The following is a 25,818-nucleotide window of genomic DNA, read 5'->3' on the forward strand; positions in this document are numbered from 1 at the left end:
GCAGCATTAAAGGATAAACCCGCGCTGTTTGGAGCGCTGTAAATTCCCAACCGTTTTCCCCAGGATTGGATTTTCAGGGCTGATTTGTGGCCGTGTCCCGGTGAACCAGGGAGATGATAAATATGGGAGATTTCCTGCACCCCCAGCTGCCAGCCAAACCTCCTGGGGGACACCCAGAGCTCCCAGGTCCCTCCTGGAATTTCTGCCCTGCCCAGGGACGAGACCCGGCAGCTCATTCCCAGGAAATGGAGCCAAAATAGGGGACGGAGTGAAAATATTGGGATTTAACTCGGATTTCACTCCGTTCTGCCTTTGGGGGGGCTGAAGGACAGGGAGCAAGGTCAGCTGGATCTGCAAACCCAGTTTAGGAATTGGGAGTGGGGTCAGATGGATCTGCAAACCCAGTTTAGGATTTGGGAGCGGGGTCAGCATTTGCTGCCCTGTGGATCTTTTTATCCCTTTGGGATTTGGGGAAGAGATTCCTGCCAGGAGGGTGGCGAGGCCAGGACTGCCCCAAAGCCAGCGGAGCTCGGCCGGGACCCGCCGTTAATTAACGATCGTCCAAGCGGAGCCGAACGAGCGGGGTTAAAGGAGCGATAAGAGGCTGATAAGGCAGAGCTGGTGCGCAGGAGCGGCTGCTCCGGGCGATCCGGAGCCGGGCAGCCCCGGGGAACGGCCGGGACCGGTGACCCCGCACCCGCACCGGGCACGGCCGAGGCTCCCGAGGGCTCCCGAGCCCGGCAAGGGCAGCGCGGGCACTGGGAGGGGTGGGAACGTCCCTGGAGGGGGATGAGGGACCAGGGACACCCCAGGGACACCTCGGGGATGCGGGAAATGCATTTGTGGAAAATTTGACGGGCCAAGAAACGTTTATATTATGTATTATAATGGTATAATACATATAATTATATCATATTTATATAATTCATACATATAATTTATATATCTCTATACATATAATTATACATTATTTTAAATTAAATAGGTTATATTTTACATATTAAAATTTAAAATAGATTATATTAATTATATTATATTATATTATATTATATTATATTATATTATATTTTGTATTATAATTAAGAAATAGTCGGCTTCTGATTGTGATAGCATGAGTTCTAACATCTGTACTGTCTCACCCTTCTCACAGGACTAAAAGTAGAAAAATGGGAGCCATTCCCAGGAATGAGGGGTGGGGGGACCCTCATTGCTGGGTCTGAAATGGGATTGGGAATGGGAGTGGGATGGAAAGGGTGGGATAGGATAGGGTGGGGTAAAATGGGATTGGGATGGGATGGGATGGGATTTGGATGAGATAGGATGGAATTGGAATGGGATGGAAAGGGTGGGATATGATAGGGTGGGATAACATGGAATATGACAGGATGGGATAGGATGGGATTGGGATAGGAATGGGATTGGATAGGGTGGGATAAAATGGGATAGGGACGACATTGGGATGGGAATGGGGTTGGAATGGGGTGGGATAAAATGGAATGGGACTGGGATGGGGAACATTGGGACGGGAATGGGGTTGGAATGGGGTGGGATAAAATGGGATAGGGACGACATTGGGATGGGAATGGGGTTGGAAGGGGGTGGGATAAAATGGAATGGGACTGGGACGGGGTACATTGGGATGGGAATGGGGTTGGATAGAGTGGAATAAAATGGGATAGGGACGACATTGGGACGGGAATGGGGTTGGAATGGGGTGCTGGAGCCTCATCCAGAGGAGGAGCCGCCCGCAGTCCCCCCGCGGGGCCGGGGCAGGTGCCTCTGCTCTCCTTGGGCTGCCGGGGTGGGGCTGCCCGGGCCCCAGGGGCCGCTGCCTTCCTCAGGCCTCTTCCTCCTTCCCTAAATGAGCTCTGATTTGCATGGGGGGACGTGTCTGTGCACGGCCGGGATGCCGGGCCCGGCCGAGGGGAGCCCGGCTGGGAGAGCCCTGGGAGCAGCTCCTGGGGAGGGGGAATCCAGCCCGGGGAGGTTCTGGTGCTCCCACAGCCTCCAGGAATCCCAGGAAAAGCGTCCTGGGCCTGCAGAGGCAGAGGGGGAGGAAGGTCAGGATCTGTCCCTGTCCCGCTGCTCAAGGATGTGCCCAAGGGAGGCCCCAGCTCGGAGGGACAGATTGGGGACCCCGGTGTGACCCCCAGGGCCGCTCGGGTGCCTGGGCAGGAGGGGGAGCAGGGGAGGCTCAAGGATCTTCCCCAAATTCCTCAAATCCAGCTGAGGATTCCCATCTCTGCTCTAGCTGGGGTGGGGGCCGATTTAAAGGCAGATTTGGATTTTAAAAATCGGGATTTATTTCTGAAGCTGAAATTTTTGGCAGAAACCCCTCTCCTTTTTGGCCAAAAACCCCAGTAAAAGCTCTCCCAGAACCGCTGGGCCCCACCCCAGCTTTGCTCCAGCTGGGGGCTGGGGGCCACGTCCCCAGTATGAACCATTCCCAGTATGAACATTCCCAGTATGAACCATTCCCAGTATGAACATTCCCAGCATGAACATTCCCAGTATGAACCATTCCCAGTACAATCCATTCCCAGTATGAACCACTCCCAATACAAACCATTCCCAGTATGAACCGTTCCCAGCACGAACCATTCCCAGTACAATCCATTCCCAGTATGAACCATTCCCAGTACAATCCATTCCCAGTATGAACCACTCCCAATATAAACCATTTCCAGTACAAACCATCCCCAGTGCAAACCATTCCCAGTGCAATCCATTCCCAGTACAAACCATTCCCAGTACGAACCATTCCCAGTGCAAACCATTCCCAGTATGAACCATTCCCAGTACAAACCATTCTCAGTGCAATCCATTCCCAGTACAAACCATTCCCAGTATGAACCATTCCCAGTACAATCCATTCCCAGTACAATCCATTCCCAGTACGAACCATTCCCAGTACAAAGCCCCTCCCTCTTCCAGCCTCTCTGGGTCCCCCCACCAAGCAGGGCAGGGCAGGGCAGCCCCCCGTGACCCCCCCAAACCCCCGGGTTTGAGGTGCTCAGGGACTCCTGGAGACCCCCAAAACCCAGTCCCGAGGATCCCGGGGGTCCCGGGGGTCGGGGCTGTGCCTCCCCCATGGCCGAGGGCGGGTCCCGGGGGTCCCGGGGGTCCCAGAGGGTCCCGGCTGTGCCTCCCCCGTGGCCGAGGGCGGTTCCCGAGGGTCCCTCCCCCCGCTGGGTCCCGGTGCGGGGCCGTGGGAGCCGGGGAGGGGCCGCGGGCGGAGCTGCCGTGCCCGGGGCGGGCCCGGAGCGGCGGCGGCGGCGGCGGCGGAGCCGCTCCCGAGCCCGGCCCCGTCCCGAGGAGCCGCGGAGCAGCCCCGGGGCCGCGATGGCCTCGGCCCCCCCCGCCGCATGAAGGTGCGCGGGGCCGGGCCGGGGGCGGCGGCCGGGGGGGCGCGGAGGGGCGCGGGGCCGCGGCGAGCGGGGCTGGAGCCCCCCGGGGGTCCCGGAGCGGACGGAGCCCGGCTCTCGGGGCTGCTCAGGAGGATGCACTTGTTCCGGAGCTCCAGCTACGACGTGCGGCTGGAGGGGGCCGGGGGGAGCCTGCCCCGCATCCAGGGCATCCGCTGGGTGAGTGGGGCCGGGGGGAGCGCGTCCCCAAATCTGCTGGGCAAGGGGGGGTGCGTGTCCCCAAATCCGCTGGGTCAGTGGGAAGAGCGTGTCCCCAAATCTGCTGGGTAAGGAGGGGAGCGTGTCCCCAAATCCCCTGGATAAAGGGGGGAGCGTGTCCCCAAATCCCCTGGGGGAGTGGGGTCGGGGGGAGCGCGTCCCCAAGTCTGCTCGATCAGCGGGGCCGGGGTCTCCCCAGCCCCGGGAATCCAGGAATGAGAGGAGGGGAGGGAGTCCAGGAGTGCAGGGATCCAGGTGAGGGTGGAAGGAGCCAGGTGAGGGTGGAAGGAGCCAGGTGAGGGCACGGGGAGTGAAGCCAGGCGTGCGGGGAGCCGGGTGAGGGAGCAGGGAGTGAATCCAGGCGTGCAGGTGAGGGCACGAGGAGCCAGGCGAGGGTACCGGGAGTGAACCCAGGCGTGCAGGGGGCCAGGTGAGGGCACAAGGGGCAGGTGAGGCTGCAGGTGAGGCTGCGCAGGCTGGGACGGGCGGAGCGGAGCGGAACGGGCGGCCAGGCGTGAAGCCAGCCCGGTGCCAGGTGCCCGGCGGCGCATCCCAGCAGGAAGGACACTCCAGGGGGACACTCCAGGGGGACATTCCAGGGGGACATTCCAGGGGGACATTCCCGGTGGGACATTCCCGGTGGGACATTCCCGGTGGGACATTCCGGGACACGCAGCGTTCCCCCGCCCGTTCCCGCTGCAGGGATTTGTCCCCTGGCATCGCGACCTCCCCGCCCGGCTCCGCGCTGGCCCCGGGAGCTGGGGGGAGCCCCCGGGGTCCCGGGCCCTGCTCTCGGCCCCTCCTTGTCCCCTCCAGGCAGGGAGGTGACCCTGGAGCCCTGGCAGAGCTTCCGGAGCTTTGCGTCCCTTCCCCTTCCCTCACTGCTTGGCCTGGGACACTTTTCAAGAAAAAAATGGAATTATTTTAGGGGGCAAACTCCCCTTTGGGCATTTCCACAGAGCACAGGGGCTCCCTCCCAGAAAAGTTTTCCTCGCTTTTTCCCTTTCTTCCTGATTTATTTTTCTCTCCAAAACTTTTACGAGCAGACTTTGGGGAGGGCTTAGGAGGGGCGCTAAGCCTGGGGAGCCCGGCAAGCAGCAGGCCTGGAGCACTCCTGGGTTAAACTGGGATCAGTCCCACCAGCCCTGCAGGCAGTGGCACCTGTGGCACGGCAGGAGTGTCCCCTCTGTGGGGGACACCTGGGGATTGAGGGCACTGGAGCTGCTACCAGCAGGGAAAGGGGGATTTTGTCCCAGCACAGCCACGGGTGAGGGGCAGGGAAGCGCTTCAGGGGCCACACAGGTCCCTTGTCCCCATCGCTGGAAGCTCCTGGAAACTCCTCCCGGTCTCACAGCTCCATCTCATCCCCCTTGGGGACCTGATCCCAGCAAATCCCCCCCAGCTCCAAAGGACAGCGGTGTCCCCAAGCGGCTCTGTCCTACCCAGGGGACAAGTGCCACTGTGCCAGTGACAAGTGCCACTGTGCCAGCCCCCGCCATGTCCCTGGGGAGGACAGCAGAGCCGGAGCAGGTCCCCGAGCCCATCCCAGGGGGTGCTGAGCCTGTCCTGGAGGATGCCCAGCCCACCCTGGGGATGCCAACCCCATTCCAGGGGATGCCAACCCCATTCCAGGGGATGCCCAACCCCATCCCGGGAGTGCTGAGCCCATCCCAGTGATGCCCAACCCCATCCTGGGGGTGCCCAGCCCCATCCCAGGGCGTGCTGAGCCTGTCCTAGGGGTGCCCAGCCCCGTCCTAGGGGTGCCCAGCCCCGTCCCGAGGGTGCCCAGCCCCATCCCGAGGGTGCCCAGCCCCGTCCCGGGGGTGCTGAGCCCATCCCGGGGGTGCCCAGCCCCATCCCGGAGGATGCAGTGCCGAGCCCCGGCCTGCGGAGGCTGCGGAGGCTGCGGATGGGCGAGGACTTTCTCCGGAGCCCTGAGGCCCGAAATAGCCGCGCTTGTTTTCCTCGGGATCCCAAACAAAAGCGGCCGCGAGCGCGGAACGGCCGCTGGCGGCCTTGGCCGGGCGCCCGGCGCTGCCGGAATCCTGGAGAAAGGCAGGATCCCGGCGTGTCCCGTGGGCAGGAAGATGGAAAAGGCAACTCCTTAGGAAGCTGCTTGGAGCCGCGCCGTCACGAGGAGGGGGCCGGGGGCGTCCTGCAGGTCCTGACCCGGGGCGGATGCTCCAAGGAGGGGGTTGGGGACAGCGGGGGGGTTTGGGTGATTCCAGAGCTGTCCTGGCAGTGAGGAATCCCGGGAAGGAGGAATCTGATCCTTGAGCGGGGTTTTTGTGTCTCTTTCGGTGTCCTTGGAGCACAGGCTGGCTCTGGGCCCCAAGGACAGAGGGGGCTCTGTGCCAGGGGACAGCAGAGGCCCTTTGGGGACCTGGGCAGGGGGACACACCGGGTGTCACCTGCACCCATGGGGTGGCACAAACCTGCTGCACCCAGGAGGTGACAGGGACCTCCAGCACCCATGGGGTGACAGGGACCTCCTGCACCCACAGGGTGACAGTGACCTCCTGCTCCCACAGGGTGACAGGGCCATTCTGCACCCATGGGGTGACAGGGCCATTCTGCACCCATGGGGTGACACAGATCTCCTGCTCCCACGGGTGACAGGAACCTCCGGCTCCCACGGGTGGCACCTCCATGTCCCCAGAGCAGCCCCGTGTCCCCAGCTCCTCCCGGCTCCCGTTTGCAAACATTTGCTCGGAGCGGTTCCCGCTCCCCGCGGCCGTCACGGGGCTCGGCAGAGTTTGCAGAGCGCCTGAGTCACCGTGTCCCTGCCTTGGGGACACTGTGGCCGCCTCAGGAGCGGTGTCCCAGCCTGGGTGACGCTGTGGCCAGGTGACACACGTCCCTGCCGCGTTCCCAGAGCCGCTCGTGGCTCCTCCAATCCCTCCTGAGCCGTTGCAAAGCGCTGGGAGCAGGCGGAGGCTTGGCCTGAGGATCCTGCACTAATTAACTCCTGCGCTAATTAACTCCTGCCCTCCTCAACTGGAAATCCATCCGGACCGTCCCCCTGCCCTGGGATTGCCCCAACCTCCCCACCCAGACCCCGGCAGGATCCCTGCAGACGCCGCTTTTGGCATCCCCACAGCCGGAGAGGGGACCCCAGAATCCCCCTGGGGGTGCCCCCCGTGCGGGTGGGCAACCCTCGGAGGGCGCCCCGGGCCGGGTGAGCGCTCCCGGTGCCGGGAGCTGAACTGGTCTGACGGGTGCGGGCCGGGCTTGTTTATCCAGGGCTGTGGCCAGGAGGGGCCCGGGAGCCTCGGTCCCCGCGGGCAGCGCCGCCACCGGAGCTCGGCCACCTTTGCCCTGCGATCCGGGCGGGGCCGCGGGACAGGCGCTCGTCCCTCCGTGCGTTTGGTTTTACCTGGAGCATCCCCGAGGGGGAGAGCTGGGAGAAAAATGAGCTGGAGAGGGGCACTGGAGTCAGGAAATGGGTCCTGGATTCAGGAAATTGGTGCTGGGTTCAGCATCTGGGTGCTGGGTTCAGGATTTGGGTTCAGGATTCAGGAAACTGGTGCTAGGGTCAAGAATTAAGTGCTGGGTTCAGGATTTAGGTGCTGGATTCAGGATTTGGGTTCTGGGTTCAGGATTTTGGTGCTGCGTTCAGGGTCTAGGTTCTGGGTTCAGGATTTGGGTTCTGGGTTCATGATTTGGGCTCTGGGTTCATGATTTGGGCTCTGGGTTCAGGATCTGGGTGCTGGGTTCAGGATTTAGGTGCTGGATTCAGGGTCTAGGTCCTGGGTTCAGGATTTGGGTGCTGCCCCCTCCCCTGGTGAAGAGCTGGGGCTGCTCTGGGGGTGCCAGGGCCCCTGCCCCAGCTGTGTGGGGCGATGGGGTCACAGCAGAGCCACCCCCTCCCCTTTGGTTTTCCAGACCCCGCTCCTGGACTCGGAATCCAGCCTGGACTATGGCCACAGCATCACCCAGGTGGGGGGGCCGGGCAAGCCCCCGGGGAGGTGAATTTGGGGAGGCTGGGGGGGGGTGGGGGGGCGAGGGCTGGGGCACCCCCACACCCCTGAGCCCTGGGGATGCTCCTTGGGCTGGGCCATTCCCAGGGTGGGTGGTGGCGATCCCAGGGCACTGAGGGGACAGGGGACAGCCCAGACCCCCCCCCCAGGAGCTCCCTTGTCCCCCTCCCACCCTCAGGCATCCTCGGAGAAGATCTGGAGGGCGGGCAAGCTCCTCTTCGCCCACCTGAGCAGCTCCCGGCCCGGCCTCATCCGCGACCACAAGCACCACCTGCGGCACCACCGGTGGGCTGGGGGGACCCTGGGGGGCTCCGGGGGGGCTGTCCCGGGGGGTTCTCACCCCCTGTGCCCCCCCCAGGCAGTGCTGCTCGGGGAAGGACTTGGTGGATTGGCTGCTGAGCGCCGGCGCGGCCGTGCAGACGCGCGGCCAGGCCGTGGGCATCGGGCAGGTGCTGGTGGACAGCGGGGTCCTGACACACGGTGAGGGATTCAGGGGGTCTCTGGGGGGCTCAGAGGGGCACAGAGCCAAACTGACGGCCGCTGTACCCTGCAGTGAGGCAGGAGTGGCACTTCCAGGACAAGGACACGCAGTTTTACCGCTTTGCCGAGCTGGAGCTGAGCCCCGAGCCCGGCGCGGGGCCGCGGGACCCCGAGGAGCTGCTGGAGGCTCTGGGGTTCCTGGCACAGCTGGGCCCTGACGCGCTGCTCTCCATGGCCCTGCGCAAGCCGTGAGTGCCCCAGGGGCTCCTTTGCACCTTCTGAGCCCTTTTTGGACCCTGCCTGGGGGGCTCTGGAGCAGCCACGGGGCTGCTGAGGGTGGGGGGACCCAACAACGTCACTCAAAGAGGGGAAGGGGCTGGGGAGGGGGGCACAGGGAGCCGCTGACCCCCGGCCCCCCCAGGCCTGCCCAGCGCACTCAGGACGAGCTGGAGCTGATCTTTGAGGAGCTGCTCCACATCAAAGCCGTGGCTCATCTCTCCAACTCGGTGAGTGTCCCCAAACCCTGCGGGGTCGGGGTGTCCCCTGGGCCCCAAACCCTCCTGAACCCCATCAGCTCCTGTCCAGGCATCCTCCCCTGCTCCCCAAATCCTTCTGCACCCCTTTCCTTCCTATTTAAGCATCTCCTCTGATAATTTCTGTGCCTCCCTCGGCCCTTCCCCGCCATTCCCCACCCCCGTGTCCCCTGCTGGCCCGGCCGGGGGTGACAGCACTGTCCCCTGTGCAGGTGAAGCGGGAGCTGGCGGCCGTGCTGATGTTTGAGGGGCACCAGCGTGCAGGCACCGTCCGTGAGTCACCCTGGGTCCCCCGTGAGCCGCACTGGGGTGTCCCCAGCCCGGGGACACCGGAGCCATTCCCAAAATTGTGAATTTTCCCCCCTTTTCCCGGGCGCTGTCCCAGTGTTCAGCCAAGGTGACAAAGGCACCTCCTGGTACATCATCTGGAAGGGCTCGGTCAACGTGGTCACCCACGGCAAGGTGGGTTTGTCTCTGTGCTGGAGGGACACTCTGGGGACACCCCAATGTCACCATCCCTCACCCCCCATGCTGTCCCTCTGGCTTGGTGGCCACCCTGCACTATGGGGGACACTCTGGGGACACCCCAATGTCACCATCCCTCACCCCACTGTGCTGTTCCTATGGCTTGGTGGCCACTCTGCACTATGGGGGACACTCTGGGGACACCTCAGTGTCGCTGTCCCTCACCCCCTGTGCTGTCCCCAGGGCTTGGTGGCCACCCTGCACGAGGGGGATGATTTTGGGCAGCTGGCGCTGGTGAACGACGCCCCGCGGGCGGCCACCATCCTCCTGCGCGAGGACAATTGTCACTTCCTGCGCGTGGACAAGCAGGACTTCAACCGCATCCTCAAGGTGGGCCCTGGGGTGGGGGGGATTTTGGGGGCGATTTTGGGGTGAATTTTGGGGAATCCTGGCCGGGCTGACGGCGGGATCACCCCCAGGACGTGGAGGCCAACACGGTGCGGCTGAAGGAGCACGGCAAGGTGGTGCTGGTGCTGCAGAAGGACCTGCAGGGGGGCAGCGGCCAGGCGGCCTCGGCACGGAGCAGCAGGTGACACTCCTGTGCCCCTGGTGGCAGGTGACACCCCTGTCCCTTCCCTGTACCCCTTTGGCAGGTGCCAAACCTGTCCCTATCCCCCTCATGGCAGGTGACACCTCTGTCCCCCTCATGGCAGGTGACACCCTTGTCCCCTGAGCCACCCCTCTGCCCTTTCCAGCCTCCCTCGGAGCAGTTTTTGGGAGGAACAAGGGGACGAGGAGCAGGGACACCAGCCTGTGCTGTCACCAGCCCGTGCTGCCACCAGCCCGTGGTGGCCCTGCCCGCGGCCACGGTGTCACCTCCGTCCCTCCTGTCCCCAGCAGGTACCTGGTGATGGCTGGGACACCTGAGAAGATCCTGGAGCACCTGCTGGAGTTCATGAGGCTCGATGCCACCCTCTATGACCCCGTGGGTAGGTGGGGGTGTCCCCATGTGCTGGGGACTGTCCCAAAGCCACCCAGACAGGCGGAGGGAGCGGCACCAAGGGGGCTCCTCATTCCCAGTGTCCAACCCCAAATCCCGCTCGTGCCACCCTGGGCTCGCTAAAAACCCCAAAAGCCGAGGCCGGGAGAGGGCGGCGGCTCCGGGCGGGGAGCGGCTCCTCGGCGCCTCTCGGTCTCCCTCTGCCTTCGGAGAGGGGAAACCCGGGTGAGCCGGGAGCCAAGAGGTGTCCCCAGCGGGTCACAGATGCCAGGAGGTGTCCCCAGCGGGTCATGAATGCCAGGAGGTGTCCCCAGCAGGTCACAAATGCCAGGAGGTGTCCCCAGCGGGTCACGAATCCCAGCTGGGGACAAGGTGCTGCCTTGGGGCCGATCCTGGGGATTTGTGATCCCACCCCAACAATCCAGCCCCTCCCGCGGGCTTTAGGAACAAAATCTGCCCTGCCACCAGCGGGGTCCCCATGGTGGGGACACCCCAGGCCATCCCAGGCAGGGCACAGGGGTTCCTTGGCCAGGTTGCCATGGTTGGGACACCCCAGGCAGGGCATGGAGGATCCTTGGCCAGGTCCCCATGGTTGGGACACCCCAGGCAGGGCACAGGGGATCCTTGGCCAGGTCCCCATGGTTGGGACACCCCAGGCCATCCCAGGCAGGGCACAGGGGTTCCTTGGCCAGGTCCCCATGGTTGGGACACCCCAGGCAGGGCACAGGGGATCCTTGGCCAGGTCCCCATGGTTGGGACACCCCAGGCAGGGCATGGCGGATCCTTGGCCAGGTCCCCGTGTCCCCACGGTGCTGGGGACAGCAGTGACAGTGCCCTGTCCCTCACAGACACGCTGCTGGGGGATTTCCTGCTCACCTACACCGTGTTCATGCCGACCTCGCAGCTCTGCCGGGCCCTGCTGCACCAGTATCCTTCTGTGCAGGAGCTGGGGGGGACTGGGCTCAGCCCCGTCCCTGTCACCTCGGGGGGAGCCCCAAATCCCCTTCCAGTGCCCTTGGGCACATCCCCATCTCCTGGGGTGCCATCCCTGGGGGTCCCCGCCCCTCTCCACGTTTTACCGGTGCCCTTGACTGGTCCCAGTTTCCGCGCGGAGCCGCTGGAGGGCTCGGAGCAGGACAAGGCCTCCTATTCCCTGCGGAAACGGCGCAAAATCCTGCGGCTCGTCAGCCAGTGGGTGCTGCTCTACGGGCGGCTGCTGCAGGGCGACCGCAGCACCATGGCGCTGCTGCAGGTACGGCCGGGGTGGCACCGCCAGGGTGGCACGGTGACACTGCCAGGGTGGCACAGTGACACTGCAGGGACCACCCCGTGCTCAGCCCGGGCCCCCTGTCCCTGCAGAACCTGGCAGACCTGGCGAGCCAGGACCCTCAGCTGGGCGGGCTGTGCCAGGAGCAGGGCCAGGAGCGGCGGCGACCCCGAGCGTGAGTCCCCCCGGTGTCCCCCAGTGTCCCCCAGTGTCCCCTGATGTCCCCCGATCATGGGTGCCCAGGGGGCTGCGCTTCCTGGGGGACGAGATTTTGGGTGCTACCGTGTCCCCAGTGTGGGGGTTCCTGGCTGTGGGGAGGGTGGCACACACAGCTGGGTGGGTTGGGGGGCTCGGAGGTCACCGGAGGGTGGCCCAGGGGTGGCCACAGTCCCTTTGGGTGGCCGCAGTCCCTTGGGTGGCCACAGTCCCTTTGGGTGGCCGCAGTCCCTTTGGGTGGCCGCAGTCCCTTTGGGTGGCCGGTCCCAGTTCCGTTCCCACCAGGAATGGCATCTCCATCCTCCCCCTTCCCTTCCCGCAGGCTGGAGAACGGTGATGGCAGCGTGTCCCCCCAGCCCAAGGTAGGGACCCCCTGAGGGGTGACAGGGCAGGATCTGGGTCCCCTCTGCCTTTTGGGGACACGTCACGGGAGGGGTGGTGGCTGTGGCCGTGTCCTCCTGTCTGTCCCACCTTCCCCAGGCGCGGAGCTCGGGAATGTGGCTCGGGAGCCCCGAGGAGGCGATCCTGGAGAGCACCTGCGCCCTGCGAGCGCAGGACAAAGGTAGTGCTCCCTCAGCGGGACTGTCCCCAGCAGCACGGGGACCCTGAGGTCCCTTTTGTCCCTTTGACGTCCCTTTTGTCCCCCCCCAGTGCCCTACGAGATCTTCAGGGCCGACCACTCGTGCCTGGTGTCGGTGCTGCCCGTCAACGCCGCCGTGCGGGACGTGCTGCGGGCGCTGGCGCCGCGGCTGCGCCGGGACCGGGAGCACGTCCTGGTCAAGGTGAACTCGGCCGGAGGTGAGGGGACTCCCCCGGGGTGGCCTTGTCCCCGTGCCCAGCTGGGGTCTGTCCCCTCGTCCGTGCCAGCCCGCCCTTCCCTCCGCGCAGAGCGAGCGGTGCTGCCGCAGGACGCCGTGGGGGTGTTCACGGCGCTGGGCCTCAACGAGAGGCTCTTTGTGGTCAGCAGGGATGAGCTGGGCAGCCTGGTGAGTGTGGGGGGGTCTGGGGTGGGCAGCCCCGGGGGGACCCCCCAGGAGGGGTTGGGGGCTGCGGTGCCTCGGTTTGGGGCACCCGTCCCTCCCGGGGGCAGGAGGGGTCAGGGGTCCTGTCCCGTGCCCAGACCCCCCACCCTGAGCAGCTGGGCCCCCACGCCGGCGCCTCGGACACCCTGGACCTGATCAGCTCCAAGGACCTGGCCAGCCACCTCACCGACTATGACTGGAACCTCTTCAAGAGCATCCACCAGGTGTGGCCCACGCGGGGAGCGACTGGGAGGGGGGTCAGAACATCCCTCACCTGCTGGGGAAGGGGCTTGGGACACCCCTCACCTGCCAGGAAAGGGGGTTCAGGACACCCCTCACCTGCCAGGAAAGGGGGTTCAGGACACCCCTCACCTGCCAGGGAGGAGGTTTGGGACACCCCTCACCTGCTGGGAGGGGGCTTGGGACACCCCTTAGCTGCCAGGAAAGGGGGTTCAAGACACCCCTCACCTGCTAGGGAAGGCATTTGGGACACCCCTCACCTCCAGGAGGGGTCCAGGACACCCCTGACCTGCCTCTCTCCAGGTGGAGATGATTCACTACATCGTGGGGCCTCACAAGTTCCACGAGGTGGCCACGGCCAACCTGGCCCGGATGCTGCGGCGCTTCAACGAGCTGCAGTTCTGGGTGGCCACCGAGCTGTGCCTGTGCCCCGAGCTCGGGCGGCGTGCGCAGCTCCTGCGCAAGTTCATCAAACTGGCGGCACAGTGAGTCCCTGTCAGTGTCCCTGTCACCGTCCCCGTCCCCATTGCCACGGCTGACCCACTCCTGTCCCCGCCTGCAGCCTCAAGGAGCAGAAGAACCTGAATTCCTTCTTCGCGGTGATGTTTGGTGTGAGCAACACGGCCGTGACTCGCCTGGCCAAGACCTGGGAGGTGACAGAGCGGGGACAGCGAGGGGAGGGCCTGGGGGTGGGACAACACCTGGGGAGGGACAGACAGGGGTCTGGAGTGAAGATGGGGGTCCAGAATGGGGATAGTGGCCCATAAGGGAGATGGGGGGGTCCAGAGAAAAGTTGGGGGCCCAGAATTGGGATGGGGGCCTGGAATGGACAACACCTGGGGAGGGACAGCCAGGGGTCCCTGGGGTGGGACAGAGGGGTCTCTGGGGTGGGACAGGGCTGTGCCAGCCTCTGACCCTGTCCCTGCACAGAGGCTGCCCCACAAGATCCGGAAGCTGCATTCAGCCCTAGAGAGGATGCTGGTGAGTGCAGCCCCCCTGCCCCATGTCCCCTTCCTGCCCCATGTCCCCTTCCCTGCCCCATGTTCCCCCTTCCCAGTGGGGTTTGCCCCTGGAGCAATGGGGAGGGGGTGCCGCTGTCCCCCCTGTCCCCCCCAGCCCCCGTGTCCCTGCCTGTCCCCAGGACCCCTCGTGGAACCACCGTGTCTATCGCCTGGCCGTGGCCAAGCTGAGCCCCCCCATCATCCCCTTCGTGCCCCTGCTGCTCAAAGGTGGGTGTCTGGTTTTGGGAACCCCCTGGGTGTGCCCAGCACCCCCGGGGGCCCCACTCTGACCCCCAAACCCCCCCAGACATGACCTTCATCCACGAGGGCAATCGCACCCTGGCCGAGAACCTCATCAACTTCGAGAAGATGGTGAGAGTGCGGCTGGCGACCCCTCCGAGGGCCCTGCTGTGCCCTTGTGCCCTGGCAGAGCTCTGGCACTGCAACAGCCAGGGACGGTCACAGCCATGTTGGGGACAGAGATTTTGGGGATCCAGGTGGGGCCAGGTGGCAGCAGGTGACCTCTGTGCCTCGCCCACAGCACATGATGGCCAAGACCGTGCGAGTCCTGCAGCGCTGCCGGGGCCACGCGCACGGTGAGCGCTCCAGGGAGCTGGGGAGGGGGCCTGGAGGGTCCCCTAAACAGGGCTGGGGACCTGGGGATGGGCTGAGACCCTGGGGACGGGCCTGAGCCCCCTCTCTCTGTCCCCCAGCACCGCTGTCCCCACTGCGGAGCCGCTCCCCGCACCGGCCCGAGGATGCCAAGGCCGTCAGGATCTCCACGTGTACGTCTGGAGCTCCTCAGTCTGACCCCAACCCTGCCCCGGGGGACCCCCAACCCTCTGCGGGGTCCCTGAGCTGGGGAGAGGGGATGGAGGTGGAGAGAGCCAGGGAGGGATCCAGGGAGGGATCTATGGAGGGATCCATGCAGAGATCCATGGATGGATCTATGGAGGGATTCATGCAGAGATCCATGGATGGATCTGTGGAGGGATCCATGGATGGATCTATGGAGGGATCCATGAGCCAGTCCAGGGCAGTTTGGGGAGGGTTGGGGGTGACACAGGGGCTCCGTGGGGTGATCCTGCAGGGCTGGACAGGCTCAGCAGGCTGTGCCAGGGGAGGGAGGGGACCCCAGCCTTGATCTCATCCTTCCCCACAGGCTCGGAGCAGTCCCTGAGCGTGAGGAACCCCGTGTCCACCTGGGCCTACCTGCAGCACCTGAGGGCCATCGACAGCCAGAAGGAGCTGCTGAGGCTCTCCCGGGAGCTGGAGCCCTGAGGGCAGCGGGGCTGGAGCGGGGACGGGGGCCTGGAGTGGGGATGGGGGCCTGGAACAGGGGATGGGGGCCCGAAATGGAGATGGGGGGTCTGGAGCAAGGATGGGACCCAGAATGGGGATGGGGGCCTGGAACGGGGATGGGGGTCTGGAGTGAAGATGGGGGTCCAGACCAAGGATGGGGGTCCAGACCAAGGATGGGGGCCAGAAGTGAGGATGAGGGCCAGGAGTGAGGATGGGGATCCAGAACCATGATGGGGACCCAGAGCAGGGATGGCAGTCCAGAGCAAGGAAGGGGGCCCAGAACAGTGATGGGGGTCCAGACCAAGGATGGGGGCCCAGAATGGGGATGGGGGCCTGGAGCAGGGATGGGGGTCCGGAGTGAAGATGGGGGTCCAGAATGGGGATAATGGCCCATAAGGGAGATGGGGGGTCCAGAGAAAAGATGGGAGCCCAGAATTGGGATGGGGTCACAGAGTGAGGATGGGGGTCCAGAACTGGGATGGGGGCCTGGAATGGGGATCAGGGCCCGGAGCAAGGATGGGGGTCCAGAGCAAGGATGGGGGTCCAGAGCAAGGATGGGGGCCCAGAATGGGAATGGGGGACTGGAATGGGGATGGGTCCCCAGAGCAAGGACGGGGGCCCGGCTGCCGGCGGCGGGGCAGCCCCTGGCTCTGCTCCCAGTGGCCCCGGGCTGTGCTGGAGCCCCCCAGAGCTCGGCCCTGGACTCAGATCCGGCCCCGCTGAGCTGCGGGCAGGTGAGGCAGAGCAATAGAGGTATTTTTGTACTCATGGCTGTGCTCCCCGTTCTTCCCCGAGCCCGGGGTCACCCCCTGCACCTCCACCCCCGATGTGACCTTGGGGACGGCCCCGGAGCTGCCCCAGGGGAGGTGACACAGCGCTGGCACCAGGAGGGGACAGGTCAGGAAATGACTGAGGGCTGAGGGAGAAGCCAAACCCGGCCCTTGTTGCACCAAACGCCGCTCCCGTGCCAGCTGGCACCGCCCGGGGCACAGCAGGGGCCGCTCCCTGCTCCAGGAGGGATCCCAGCACCACCCCAGCATCCTTGGGAGCTGTTTGGGGCTGGATCTCACCTGCCCAGGTGGGGGGCACAGGGTCTGAGCCTCTCCTTGGCAGGGACACCCTGTCCTGGGGCTGTGGCTGCTCCCAAATCATCGGGGTCGGGTGCCAGGTGAGCCCAGGGCTGCCCCAGGAGCCCCCAAATGCTGCCCCTGCCTGGAACTGCCCCAGGCTAGGCCAGAGGGACCTGGACCACCAGGACCAGCCGGGGTTGGCCACCCCTGGGCTGGTGAGGGGGTGGAGAAGTGTCCGGAGCAAATCCTGCAGGCTTTGGGATGAGGTTTCCCAGGAAAACACAGCAGGGAGTGAGGAAGAGGAGGCAGAGCCTGGTGGTGCCCCTGGGGTCCCTCCCAGCGCTGCTGGGGCTCCGTTATCCCCCTGAAAATTCCCTGCTCAGCTCTGGGCTGGGAACATTTCCCATCGGGGTTGGCTGGGAAGGGAAGGGGCTGTGACCCCCCCCCAGGCCTGAGCCCCCCATGGCTGGGGAGGGTCCCTGGGGCAGCTCTGGGCTCACCCTGGGAGTGGGACCAGGCTGGGATGACCCCAAACCTCCCCGCGGGGCTGTGCAGGAGTTTTGGGCTTTTCTGGAGGCTCCAAGGAGGCTGATCCGTGCCGGGGGGGGTCACAACCTCCAGAGCTGAGCTAGGAGAGCTCATTACTCCCAATTAACGCTGCTCCCAGTTCACACCAGTCCCCCGGAGCGCGAGCCCCAGTCCGGGACCCGGCTGTGCCCCCGGTTCTGGGGGAGGGGGGCAAAGCCCCCCGGGACCGTCCCCCCACAGCCTCGGCCGCCCCCGGGGCTTGTGGAGCAAGCCCGGGATTCTGGATTTACCGGCCCTCCTCCCACTGCGGGCAGCCTGTAATTAGCCGCGCGCCTAATGAGTTCTGGGGAAGTTGGGGTGCAGCCCGCCCGTGGAGCCCTCGCTGCCATCACGCCCCTCCCTCCCTCCCCCCCCCGCGGGACCCACAAAAAGCCGAGAGCTCCGGGGAGCTGCGGCACTCCCGACCCGGTCCCGGCACTCCCGACCCGATCCCGGCGTTCCCGACCCGGTCCCGGCGTTCCCGACCCGATCCCGGCACTCCCGACCCGATCCCGGCACTCCCGACCCGGTCCCGGCACTCCCGACCCGATCCCGGCACTCCCGACCCGATCCCGGCGTTCCCGACCCGATCCCGGCACTCCCGATCCGGTCCCGAGGGACGATGGAGCCCTGGATGCTCCTGCTGGGGGCAGGAATCGCCCTGGGCTGCGTGTCCGGCCGTGAGTAACCAGCCTGGGGGCAGCAGGGGATGGGCCGGGAGCGCTGCCCTCCACCAGCAGCTCAGCCCTGCTGGGAGAACTGGGATGGAGCCGCCGGGCTCTGCGGGGCATTTTCCACGCTGGAAACCCAGCCCGGGCTGGGGGTGGATTGTCCAACTCCCCTGGTCTGCAGCCTGGCCTGCAGCGGGGTCTGTCTGAGCCTGCTTTGGTCCTGCAAAGCTCAAGGAGCCTTTTTCTGGTGCCTCCTTTCCGTTTATCCGTGGAAAACCAGCTTGGGGTGTTTTCCAATCCCAATCCCGTATCCACCCTCCCCCTGTGGCCACTCAGGTGGCAAATGGAGCCCAGACCCAGCCCTGAGGTGCCCAGGAGGGGCTCAGGGGGCTCTGGGTTTAAGGAGGAGCTCGGGGCCCCCAGGATTTGGCAGCCAGGATCCACGGGGGTGAGGAGGGGCTGAGTTCTTGCACAAAGCCTGAACTGTGATCCCCTGGCGCTGAGGACGGGATTTCATCAGCCCCGACGCCGCCAGGAGCTCCTATCTGATGGCCCAGGAGAGGATGAGTCCCCCTGGGATGAGAGATGAGGAGTTTTGCAAGGCCAGCTCACAGGAGAGGCTCCAAACCTGCGTGGGGCTGGGAGCAGGAGTTTCCCAAACTCCTGAGTGAGTTCCCAAATTTCCTGTGTGAATCCATAGTTTCCAAACTCCTGAGTTCCCAAATTTCCCATGTGAGTTACCAAATTTCCTCTGTGAATCCTGAGTTTCCCAAACTCCTGAGCTCCCAAATTTCCTGAGTGAGTCCTGAGTTCCCAAACTCCTGGGTGAGTTCCCAAATTTCCTCTGAGTTCCCAGATTTCCCACGTGAGTCCTGAGTTCCCCAATTTCCTGTGTGAATCCTGAGTTTCCCAAACTCCTGAGCTCCCAAATTTCCCGTGTGAGTCTTGAGTTCCCAAACTCCTCTCTGAGTTCCCAAATTTCCTCTGTGAGCTCCCACATTTCCCGAGTGCATCCTGAGTTCCCAAACTCCTGAGTGAGTTCTGAGTTCCCAAACTTCCCGTGGTGAGTCCGGAGCTGTTCCAGAGGGAAAACCCGCGGTGAGGGTGGCTGGGAAGCTCGGCTGCCTCGTGGTCAGTGCTGGCCACCTGCTGGACCTGTCTGCTGGCCCTGGAACCCTCCACCTCTCCTCGTGTGGGCAGTGGGAGATTTCCCCCGCTTGTCCCACAGGCAGGGCTCACCTGTGGGTTTGGAGACAGGAGCTGGGGCTTTGGGAAGCTCAGGCCGTCCACGGCTCTGTCCCAGGCTAGTTTGTCCTTCAGATGGTCCCTCCTGGAGCTGGGCTGGGTTTGGATTTGTGTTTTCCTGCAGGAACGAGGTCCTGAGTCAGGCCAGGGGCTCGAGGACGCGGCTCTGGCTGAGCTGACTCATCCCCGTGCCCGAAACCAAATTGGGAGCACTGGGAGAGCTCCGGCACCTCCCCAGTGCTCGGAGGATGGAGCTGGGCAGGGAATGACCCCCCCTTCCCTGAGAAAGAGAAAGATTTCTGTGCTTTGTGCACCAGAGGAAATCTGGGGGCAGGATCAGCCAAAAAATCTCCTCTGGCTGGACCAGCCAAAACCCCCGGGGTGGCTGAGTGCGGATGAGCCGTGTCCTTGTGTCCTTGTGTCCTTGTGTCCTTGTGTCCTTGTGTCCCAGGCCACCACCCCTGTGGCGTTTCCAGCTCTCCCCACAGCCCCAAAAAGCTCCCAAGAGTTCCAACAGCCCCTCCTACCCCCCCACCAGGTATAGCTGAGGACCCTACCTCAATTTAGGGTTGATTTAGGGATGTAGGGTCGATTTAGGGATTTAGGGTCGTGTCTGAGTGAGGAGGAGGAGCCGTTCCCCTGCCCTGAGACCGCTCAGGTTCCCGATGGCGTTGGGGATTTAGGATTTGGGGATTGGGGATTTGGGATGATGCTGAGCCCGCCCTCCGAGGGCTGAGTCAGGGTCGGGGCCCTGCTGGGACACGCTCGAGCTGCTGTGACACGCTCGGGCCGCTGTGACAGCCCCGGGCCACACGGGACCGGCACCGGAACGGGCTCGGCTGTGACGGGGGAGCGTGGGCAGCTCCTGCCTTGCACAATCCCGCTGGGATTGCGGCTGGAAAAGGAGCGGGATGAGCAAACTGGGGGGGTTTGTCCCAGTGCTGCTCCGGGAATGGGGCTGGGGCTGGACTGGTCACACCGGGAGGACCTGGGCAGCGCTGAGCACCCCATCCATGGGATGTCCCTGCCCTGGAAGTTCTCCCAGCTCTTCTCAGCGGCTTCGGGAGAACCTCGAGACCCTCCCTGCTAAAATAATCCTGTTTAAAGGATTTACAGGGGATGGGAAAACCAAGGCAAGGACACCACCAGGAGCTGGGATTTGGTGGGGAGAGGGAGCCAAGGGGCCCCTCAGAACCTGCAGCACCGGGGTGACATCACCAAATAATTGGGGTGAAGTGACAAAGGGGACAAACAACGAGGGAAGGTGGCAGGAGTTTGATGCCACCCTCATGGCCTGGATGTCACTGTCACCACCTCGATGCCACCCTCACGGCCTGGATGTCGCTGTCATCGCCTGGGCGTCCCGGGACAGGATGAGCCGCATCAGGATTTGCCCCGGGGCCACCTTTCACCCGAGTTGGGCAAGCCCGCGGTGCCTCAGATGTCGGGAGATTGCGGCAGCTCCGCCAGGGAGGGCAACGCCCGCTGCTCCAGGGCTGCCTTTGCCAGCTGGGACAGGGACAACCGCTGGGACAGGGACACCCTGTGGGACAGGGACAACTGCTGGGACAGGGACAACTGCTGGCACAGGGACACCCTGTGGGACAGGGACAACTGCTGGCACAGGGACAACCGCTGGGATGGGGACAACTGCTGGCACAGGGACACCCTGCTGGCATGGCCTGGCACAGGGACACCCTGCTGGCACAGGGACACCCTGTGGGACAAGGACACCCTGTGGGACAGAGCCACTCTCCAGGCACAGGTCACCCTTGTCCCTCTGAGAGTGTCCCTTGTCCCCTCCAAGGCTTCACCGCTGCTATTTTTAGCTTTGCTTTGCGTCACAACGCAGGTGCTCAGCAGCTCCTGTGTTATGAACAGCTGGGGAAGGAGTTTTCCCAGTTTTCCCAGCACGATGCAAACGAGGCTGCCTGGAATGCGGCAGCTCCTCTGGGGGGACAGGGGCTCATCCTGGGATCCTGGGGTGAATCACAGGGAGCAGTTCCAGGAGTAACCCAGGGCACTGGGGCTCATCCTGGGAGTGAATCATGGGGAGCAGCCCCGAGGGAAGCCCACGAGCCGTTCCCCGGTGTCACCTTGAGGTTGTGACAAACACGGCCCAAGAGGAGCAAAAAAAGATCCTGGATGGTTCCTGGGCTGCCTGGGGCTGGCCCGGGGCCCTGGAGCTCATCCTGGGATCCCGGATGAACCACGGGGAGCAGCTCCCGGGGGCCGTTCCCCGGTGTCACCTTGAGGTTGTGACAAACACGGCCCAACAGGAGCGACCCTAGTGACAAAGGTCCCCAATGGCTCTTAGGCTGTGAGGGGACAGAGGGTGACACACGGGGGTGCTCCGGGGTGGCGGTGGCCACACTCAGCCCCTCCTGAGTGCCACCCCCTGTTTGTGTCCCCACAGATCTGTACACAGCCCCCGACTCGTGCGAGGGACGCTGCGGGGAGCCCTTCAACGAGGAGGACGAGTGTCACTGTCACCCCGGGTGCGAGGCAGAGCACAACTGCTGCGAGGACCACGAGAGGCACTGCGGGCCCGGTGAGAGGGACTCGGGGTGTCCGGGGGGTGCTTCTGAGCCTCTGCAGGTCCCCAAGGTGCCCCCAAGGTGTCCCCAACCCCCTGAGCTCCTCTTCCTCTCTGCTCCGCAGGTGGGGAAGGCGCCGAGGGCGGAGCTCGAAGCCGCGGTGAGTCCGGAGGGACAGAACCGTCCCCAGGTGCCTTGGGGTGTCCCCCCTGTTCCTCGGGGTGTCCCCTCTATTCCTCAGGGTGTCCCCCCTGTTCCTCGGGATGTCACCCTCAGGTGCCTCGGGGTGTCACCCTGTATTCCTCAGGATGTCCCCCTTTATTCCTCGGGGTGTCCCCCCCATTCCTCGAGGTGTCACCCCTGTTCCTTGGGGAATCCCTTCCCCTTTCCATGGATCCTCTGGATCCTCTTCACTTTTCCATGGATCCCAGAGCTGTCCCCAGCCCCTGCAGTCCCCACAGGGACATCCTCACTTTTCCATGGATTCTCTGGATCTCCCTCACTTTTCCATGGATCCTTCACCTTTCCATGGATCCTGCTGGTTCCCGCTCACTTTTTCATGGATCCTCTGGATCCCCCCCACTTTATCATGGAACCCCCTCACCTTTCCATGGATTCTGCTGGATCCCCTCACATTTCCCTGGATCCCCCTCCCTTTTCCATGGATCCCTCACCTTTCCCTGCACCCCAGAGCTGTGCCCAGCCCCTGCTGTCCCCACAGATGGATTCTCCAGCAGCAGCGGTTCCATCTCGGAGCAGGAGCTGCTGGAGCTCTCGGAGCAGCTTTACGGGCTGGATCACAACAAAGCCCGGCCCAGCGACATCGCCCTGAACCCGCAGCACCTGGCGGGCCCCGACGAGACCAGGGACAAGCAGGACCGGTCCCCGCAGCCGTGAGTGGCACCGGGGAGGGACAGCGGGGAGGGACAGCGGCCCCGGGCTGCGGGAAGGGAGCTGCAACACCAGCAATTCTCCCCCAGGCTCTACAGATACGTGAACGAGGAGCTCTTCTCCAAGCCCACCTACGCCAGCTTCATTAAGCTGCTGGATAATTACCAGAGGGCCACGGGCAAGGAGGAGGAGGTGACGGCCGAGGAGCTGCGGGAGCAGGGGCGATTCCTCGAGGAGGTGATGAAAACGGAGCTCATGAAGAAACTCTTCGTGTTCCTGCAGGGAAAAAGTGAGTGTGGGGCAGGGCAGGGCCGGGGAATGGGGGAATCCCAAAGGGAGACAATCCCAAAGCAGCACACTCCATTTTCAGGAGGCTTTTAAAATATTTTTAATTTTTAATTTTAATTTAATTAATTAATATAATTAATTAATTTAATTTTTTCTTTATTTCAAAACCCCCATTTTTATTTTAGCATGCATGCTTTTTATACATTCTTACAAAATTCCCAAATTCATGCTTTGCTCATTGGTCACGAAAGACAAACAAAGTGCTCATCGGAATAATCGCAGGTTTCTCTTATTTATCCTTTTCTTTCTTGGTTTCTATGTCAACGACCTTGGTAGGAAATTCTTTCAGGGCTAAACACGGATCCTCTTATCAAATTCTCTCTGGCTCTCAGGAGTTGCTGTAAAACCCAACCTGGGATGGGCATGGGGGGAATCCAGCAGGGAGAATTCCCAAGGGGCAGGGTGGAAAAGGGATGGGGAACCCTGCTGGTTCCCAGCTTCCTTTTTTGAGGTCGGGATTGAAGGCGTTCGAGATGATATTTCACATTCAGACTCAGGTGTTTCTTGTTTCTAATCCATGTTATGATAGTTCACATTCAGACTCAGGTGTTTATAATTTCTTATCCATGTCACAGTCTCACAGCAGTGAGTTCTGCAGTCCTTCATTAACAAGGCACAAAATGGCCAACAATCTCTCGTTACAAGGTGTTTTAAGGCTAAACCATCTAATTAATAAATGACACCTAAGTTATTTTCATTTTTAACCCATAACTAATCACTCAAAGTCCTCCAAGCAGATTTTTCTGTCCAATTACAAAACACCACCCAAACCCACGAAGAAGAAGAAGAACAACCTAAAGCCTCCATCTTGCTCCGTATTTATTTCTATATTCTAAACCCTTAAACTCTAAGTTTCCCATCCTGTGACATTACACACTTCTAATCAAACCACACACCCGTAATCCCAGTGCTATCAATCAGTTTTGGAATTGATTGATGGCACTTCTCCACGGCCTCAGGTCAAATGCAGAGCTCTCCTGGGGGTCAGAGTGTGTCACACGGAAAATCTGAATTTCTCAGCACCCAGCAGAGCCCAACTCTGCCTCTCGCTGTGCCCCCTCCTCTCCCTGCAGATCGCTACAGCTCCGAGCAGGAGTTCCTGCAGGACCTGAACCAGATGTGGTTCGGTCTGTACTCCCGAGGGGACGGAGAGCGCGATTCCAGCGGCTTCGAGCACGTGTTCTCAGGTACGGGCAGTCCTGCCCCAATTTCCAGCACCTGTTCTCAGGTACAGCCTCCCCAGGTGTTCTCAGGTACAGCCCTCCCCGGGGTGTTCTCAGGTACAGCTTCCCCAGGTGTTCTCAGGTACAGCCCTCCTCGGGGTGTTCTCAGGTACATACAGCCCTCTCAGGTGTTCTCAGGTACAGCCATCCCCAGGTGTTCTCAGGTACAGCCCTCCCCGGGTGTTCTCAGGTACAGCTTCCCCACCTGTTCTCAGGTACAGCTTCCCCACCTGTTCTCAGGTACAGCCATTCCCGGGTGTTCTCAGGTACAGCCCTACCAGGGGCTCATCCCAGCATCCCCTCTGTGTTTCAGGGGAGGTGAAAAAGGGAAAAGTGTCTGGATTTCACAACTGGATCCGCTTCTACCTCCTGGAAAAGCAGGGGCTCCTCAACTACTTCAGCCACAACTTTGACGGGCCGGTGAGAGCTCAGGGGGCTGCACCCACGGGGATGAACCCCCAGATCAGGGGGGCTCCTGCTGCCCCATCCCTGCTGGGGGGTGGCAAGGGCCAGAACCCACCGTGCCAGGGGCAGGAGGGGCTCCCAAGCCTTGAGGGAGAGATCTGGGGCCGGGGGGCTCTGCTGGGACCCCCCAGCCCGGCTGGGAGCTGCTCTGGAGCCTCCCTGGAGGGACTGGGGGGGCTCCTGGCTGGGCTGGGGGGGGGGGATCCCACCCTGCTGAGCCCAAACCCCCTCTCCCCCAGTGGGACACGTACCCCGACGTGCTGGGGCTCCAGTTCAGCTGGGACGGCTTCTACAAGGAGGTGGGCTCGGCTTTCATCGGCTGCAGCCCCGAGTTCGAGTTCGGCCTCTACACCCTCTGCTTCCTCGCGCGGCCCGGCCGGGCGTGAGTGCTGACCCTGCATCCTCCTGTCTGTCCCGTGTCCTTCTGTCCGTCCCGAGTCCTTCTGTCCATCCCGAGTCCTTCTGTCTGTCCTGAGTCCTTCTCTGCCCGTTCTGTGTCCTTGTGTCCATCCTGAGGCCTCTCTGTCCATTCTGTGTACTTGTGTCCCTCTGTCCATCCCAAGTCCTCCTGTCCATCCTGTGTCCCTCTGTCTATCTCAAGTCTGGCCCTGGGGCCAGTGGGGCCTCCCTGACCCCGATCAGGGCTGAGGCTGGCCCTGAATTTGGGGAGGGATGGGATTTATGGGATTTATGGGATGAGATGGGATGGGATGGGATGGGATGGGATGGGAAGGGAAATGGAAATGGAAATGGGAATGGGAATGGAAATGGGAATGGAAATGGTGATGGGGATGGAACAGCATTGGCTGGGAATGCCAAGAGCACCCTGGAGATGGGGTTGTGGGATGAGGGGCTCAGGGCAGGAGCACCGTGGGTGTGGGGACACCGAGAGCCCCCTGGAGCCCCCCCTGTGGGGCTCAGACCCCGAGCAGGGCGGTGACAGGCGGTGACAGGCGATGGTGTCCCCGCAGGTGCCACCTGAGCCTGGGCGGGCACCGCCTCAGCGTGCAGACCTACCCCTGGACCAAGGCCACCTACGACGGCGGCAGGAGGTTCATCGCCACCGCCTACGTGATGTCACCCTGAGCGGTGATGTCACCCTGAGCGGTGTCACCACGAGGGGGCACGGCTGGGGGGCGAGCACCGAGCACCGGGGCCGCCCCCGCGCTGCTCGGGGCCGCGGGACGGGAGCGGCTGCACCGCGGGCCCGGCCCGGGAGGGGCAGCGGGGGCCGAACGCCGCGGGGAGGGGACGAGGGGACACCCCACGAGGGGCCACCCCACGAGGGGACACCCCCAGACCCCGCCGCGTGTGGCGGGCCCGGGCTCGGCAGAAGAAGAGCGGCGAGAAGGGAAGGATTTGGCATGGAAAGGAGGATCCTGAGCGGAATAAACACTGCCCTGGCTGGAGGAGCGCTGGGTCCCCCCTTTATCCCCCCTTTATCCCCCCCTCGCCCCATTTCTCCCTCCGTTTGTCCCCCCAGCCCCGCTCTGAGCCCCCCCCCCCCGGGGCCTTGTCCCCCCCGGTCCCGGGGGTTCTGGCCCCTGGAGCCCCTCCCCGGGAATTCGGCTCTGCCCCCGCCCAGCTGAGCTCTCCCCGGGGCCGCGGCTCCCCAGAGCCCCCAAATCCCCCGGGCTGGGGCTGCTCGGGGCTGCAGCTGCTCCAGCACCGC

General features: G+C 63.4%; 2 protein-coding genes across 3 annotated transcripts; both read left to right on the forward strand.

The window, feature by feature from the left end:
* The first annotated feature begins 3,266 nt into the window (after positions 1–3,266).
* Positions 3,267–15,125, forward strand: RAPGEF3 (Rap guanine nucleotide exchange factor 3). 2 transcript variants are annotated; one of them, XM_071418865.1, is made up of 27 exons: positions 3,267–3,584; positions 7,509–7,562; positions 7,782–7,888; positions 7,962–8,083; positions 8,157–8,331; positions 8,505–8,589; positions 8,829–8,889; positions 9,002–9,078; positions 9,325–9,471; positions 9,561–9,670; positions 9,979–10,070; positions 10,930–11,008; positions 11,183–11,333; positions 11,441–11,523; positions 11,887–11,926; positions 12,045–12,126; positions 12,216–12,362; positions 12,453–12,550; positions 12,685–12,810; positions 13,130–13,311; positions 13,389–13,479; positions 13,757–13,807; positions 13,968–14,055; positions 14,135–14,199; positions 14,369–14,423; positions 14,541–14,612; positions 14,990–15,125. In XM_071418865.1, the coding sequence occupies exons 1-27, from the start codon at positions 3,366–3,368 to the stop codon at positions 15,106–15,108; spliced, it is 2,778 nt and encodes a 925-aa protein (XP_071274966.1). In that variant the 5' UTR covers positions 3,267–3,365; the 3' UTR covers positions 15,109–15,125. The 2 variants fall into 2 exon arrangements, with proteins under 2 accessions (XP_071274966.1, XP_071274967.1); XM_071418866.1 differs by having other exon boundaries at positions 9,982–10,070.
* A 2,263-nt stretch (positions 15,126–17,388) lies between these two features.
* On the forward strand, positions 17,389–25,319 carry ENDOU (endonuclease, poly(U) specific). Its single transcript, XM_071418874.1, has 9 exons — positions 17,389–17,446; positions 21,099–21,233; positions 21,344–21,379; positions 21,941–22,112; positions 22,200–22,399; positions 23,532–23,645; positions 23,995–24,101; positions 24,386–24,528; positions 25,118–25,319. Exons 1-9 carry the CDS (start codon positions 17,389–17,391, stop codon positions 25,230–25,232), a joined length of 1,080 nt encoding a protein of 359 aa, XP_071274975.1. The 3' UTR covers positions 25,233–25,319.
* The last annotated feature ends 499 nt before the right edge of the window (positions 25,320–25,818 follow it).

The sequence above is a fragment of the Agelaius tricolor genome, unplaced genomic scaffold, assembly GCF_023055355.1.
Source record: "Agelaius tricolor isolate 1412-34295 unplaced genomic scaffold, bAgeTri1.0.p SCAF_96, whole genome shotgun sequence".
In the NCBI taxonomy this organism is placed as follows: Eukaryota; Metazoa; Chordata; class Aves; order Passeriformes; family Icteridae; genus Agelaius; species Agelaius tricolor.

Excerpts from the sequence above, each read along its gene's own strand:
- RAPGEF3 (XM_071418865.1), top strand. The coding sequence starts at position 3,366 with ATGAAGGTGCGCGGGGCCGGGCCGGGGGCGGCGGCCGGGGGGGCGCGG. Across the intron at positions 7,563-7,781 it reads ATGGCCACAGCATCACCCAG|GCATCCTCGGAGAAGATCTG; the intron begins GTGGGGGGGCCG and ends TCCCACCCTCAG. Across the intron at positions 12,551-12,684 it reads GGGATGAGCTGGGCAGCCTG|ACCCCCCACCCTGAGCAGCT; the intron begins GTGAGTGTGGGG and ends TCCCGTGCCCAG.
- ENDOU (XM_071418874.1), top strand. The coding sequence starts at position 17,389 with ATGGAGCCCTGGATGCTCCTGCTGGGGGCAGGAATCGCCCTGGGCTGC. Across the intron at positions 21,234-21,343 it reads CGAGAGGCACTGCGGGCCCG|GTGGGGAAGGCGCCGAGGGC; the intron begins GTGAGAGGGACT and ends TCTGCTCCGCAG. Across the intron at positions 22,113-22,199 it reads CAGGACCGGTCCCCGCAGCC|GCTCTACAGATACGTGAACG; the intron begins GTGAGTGGCACC and ends ATTCTCCCCCAG.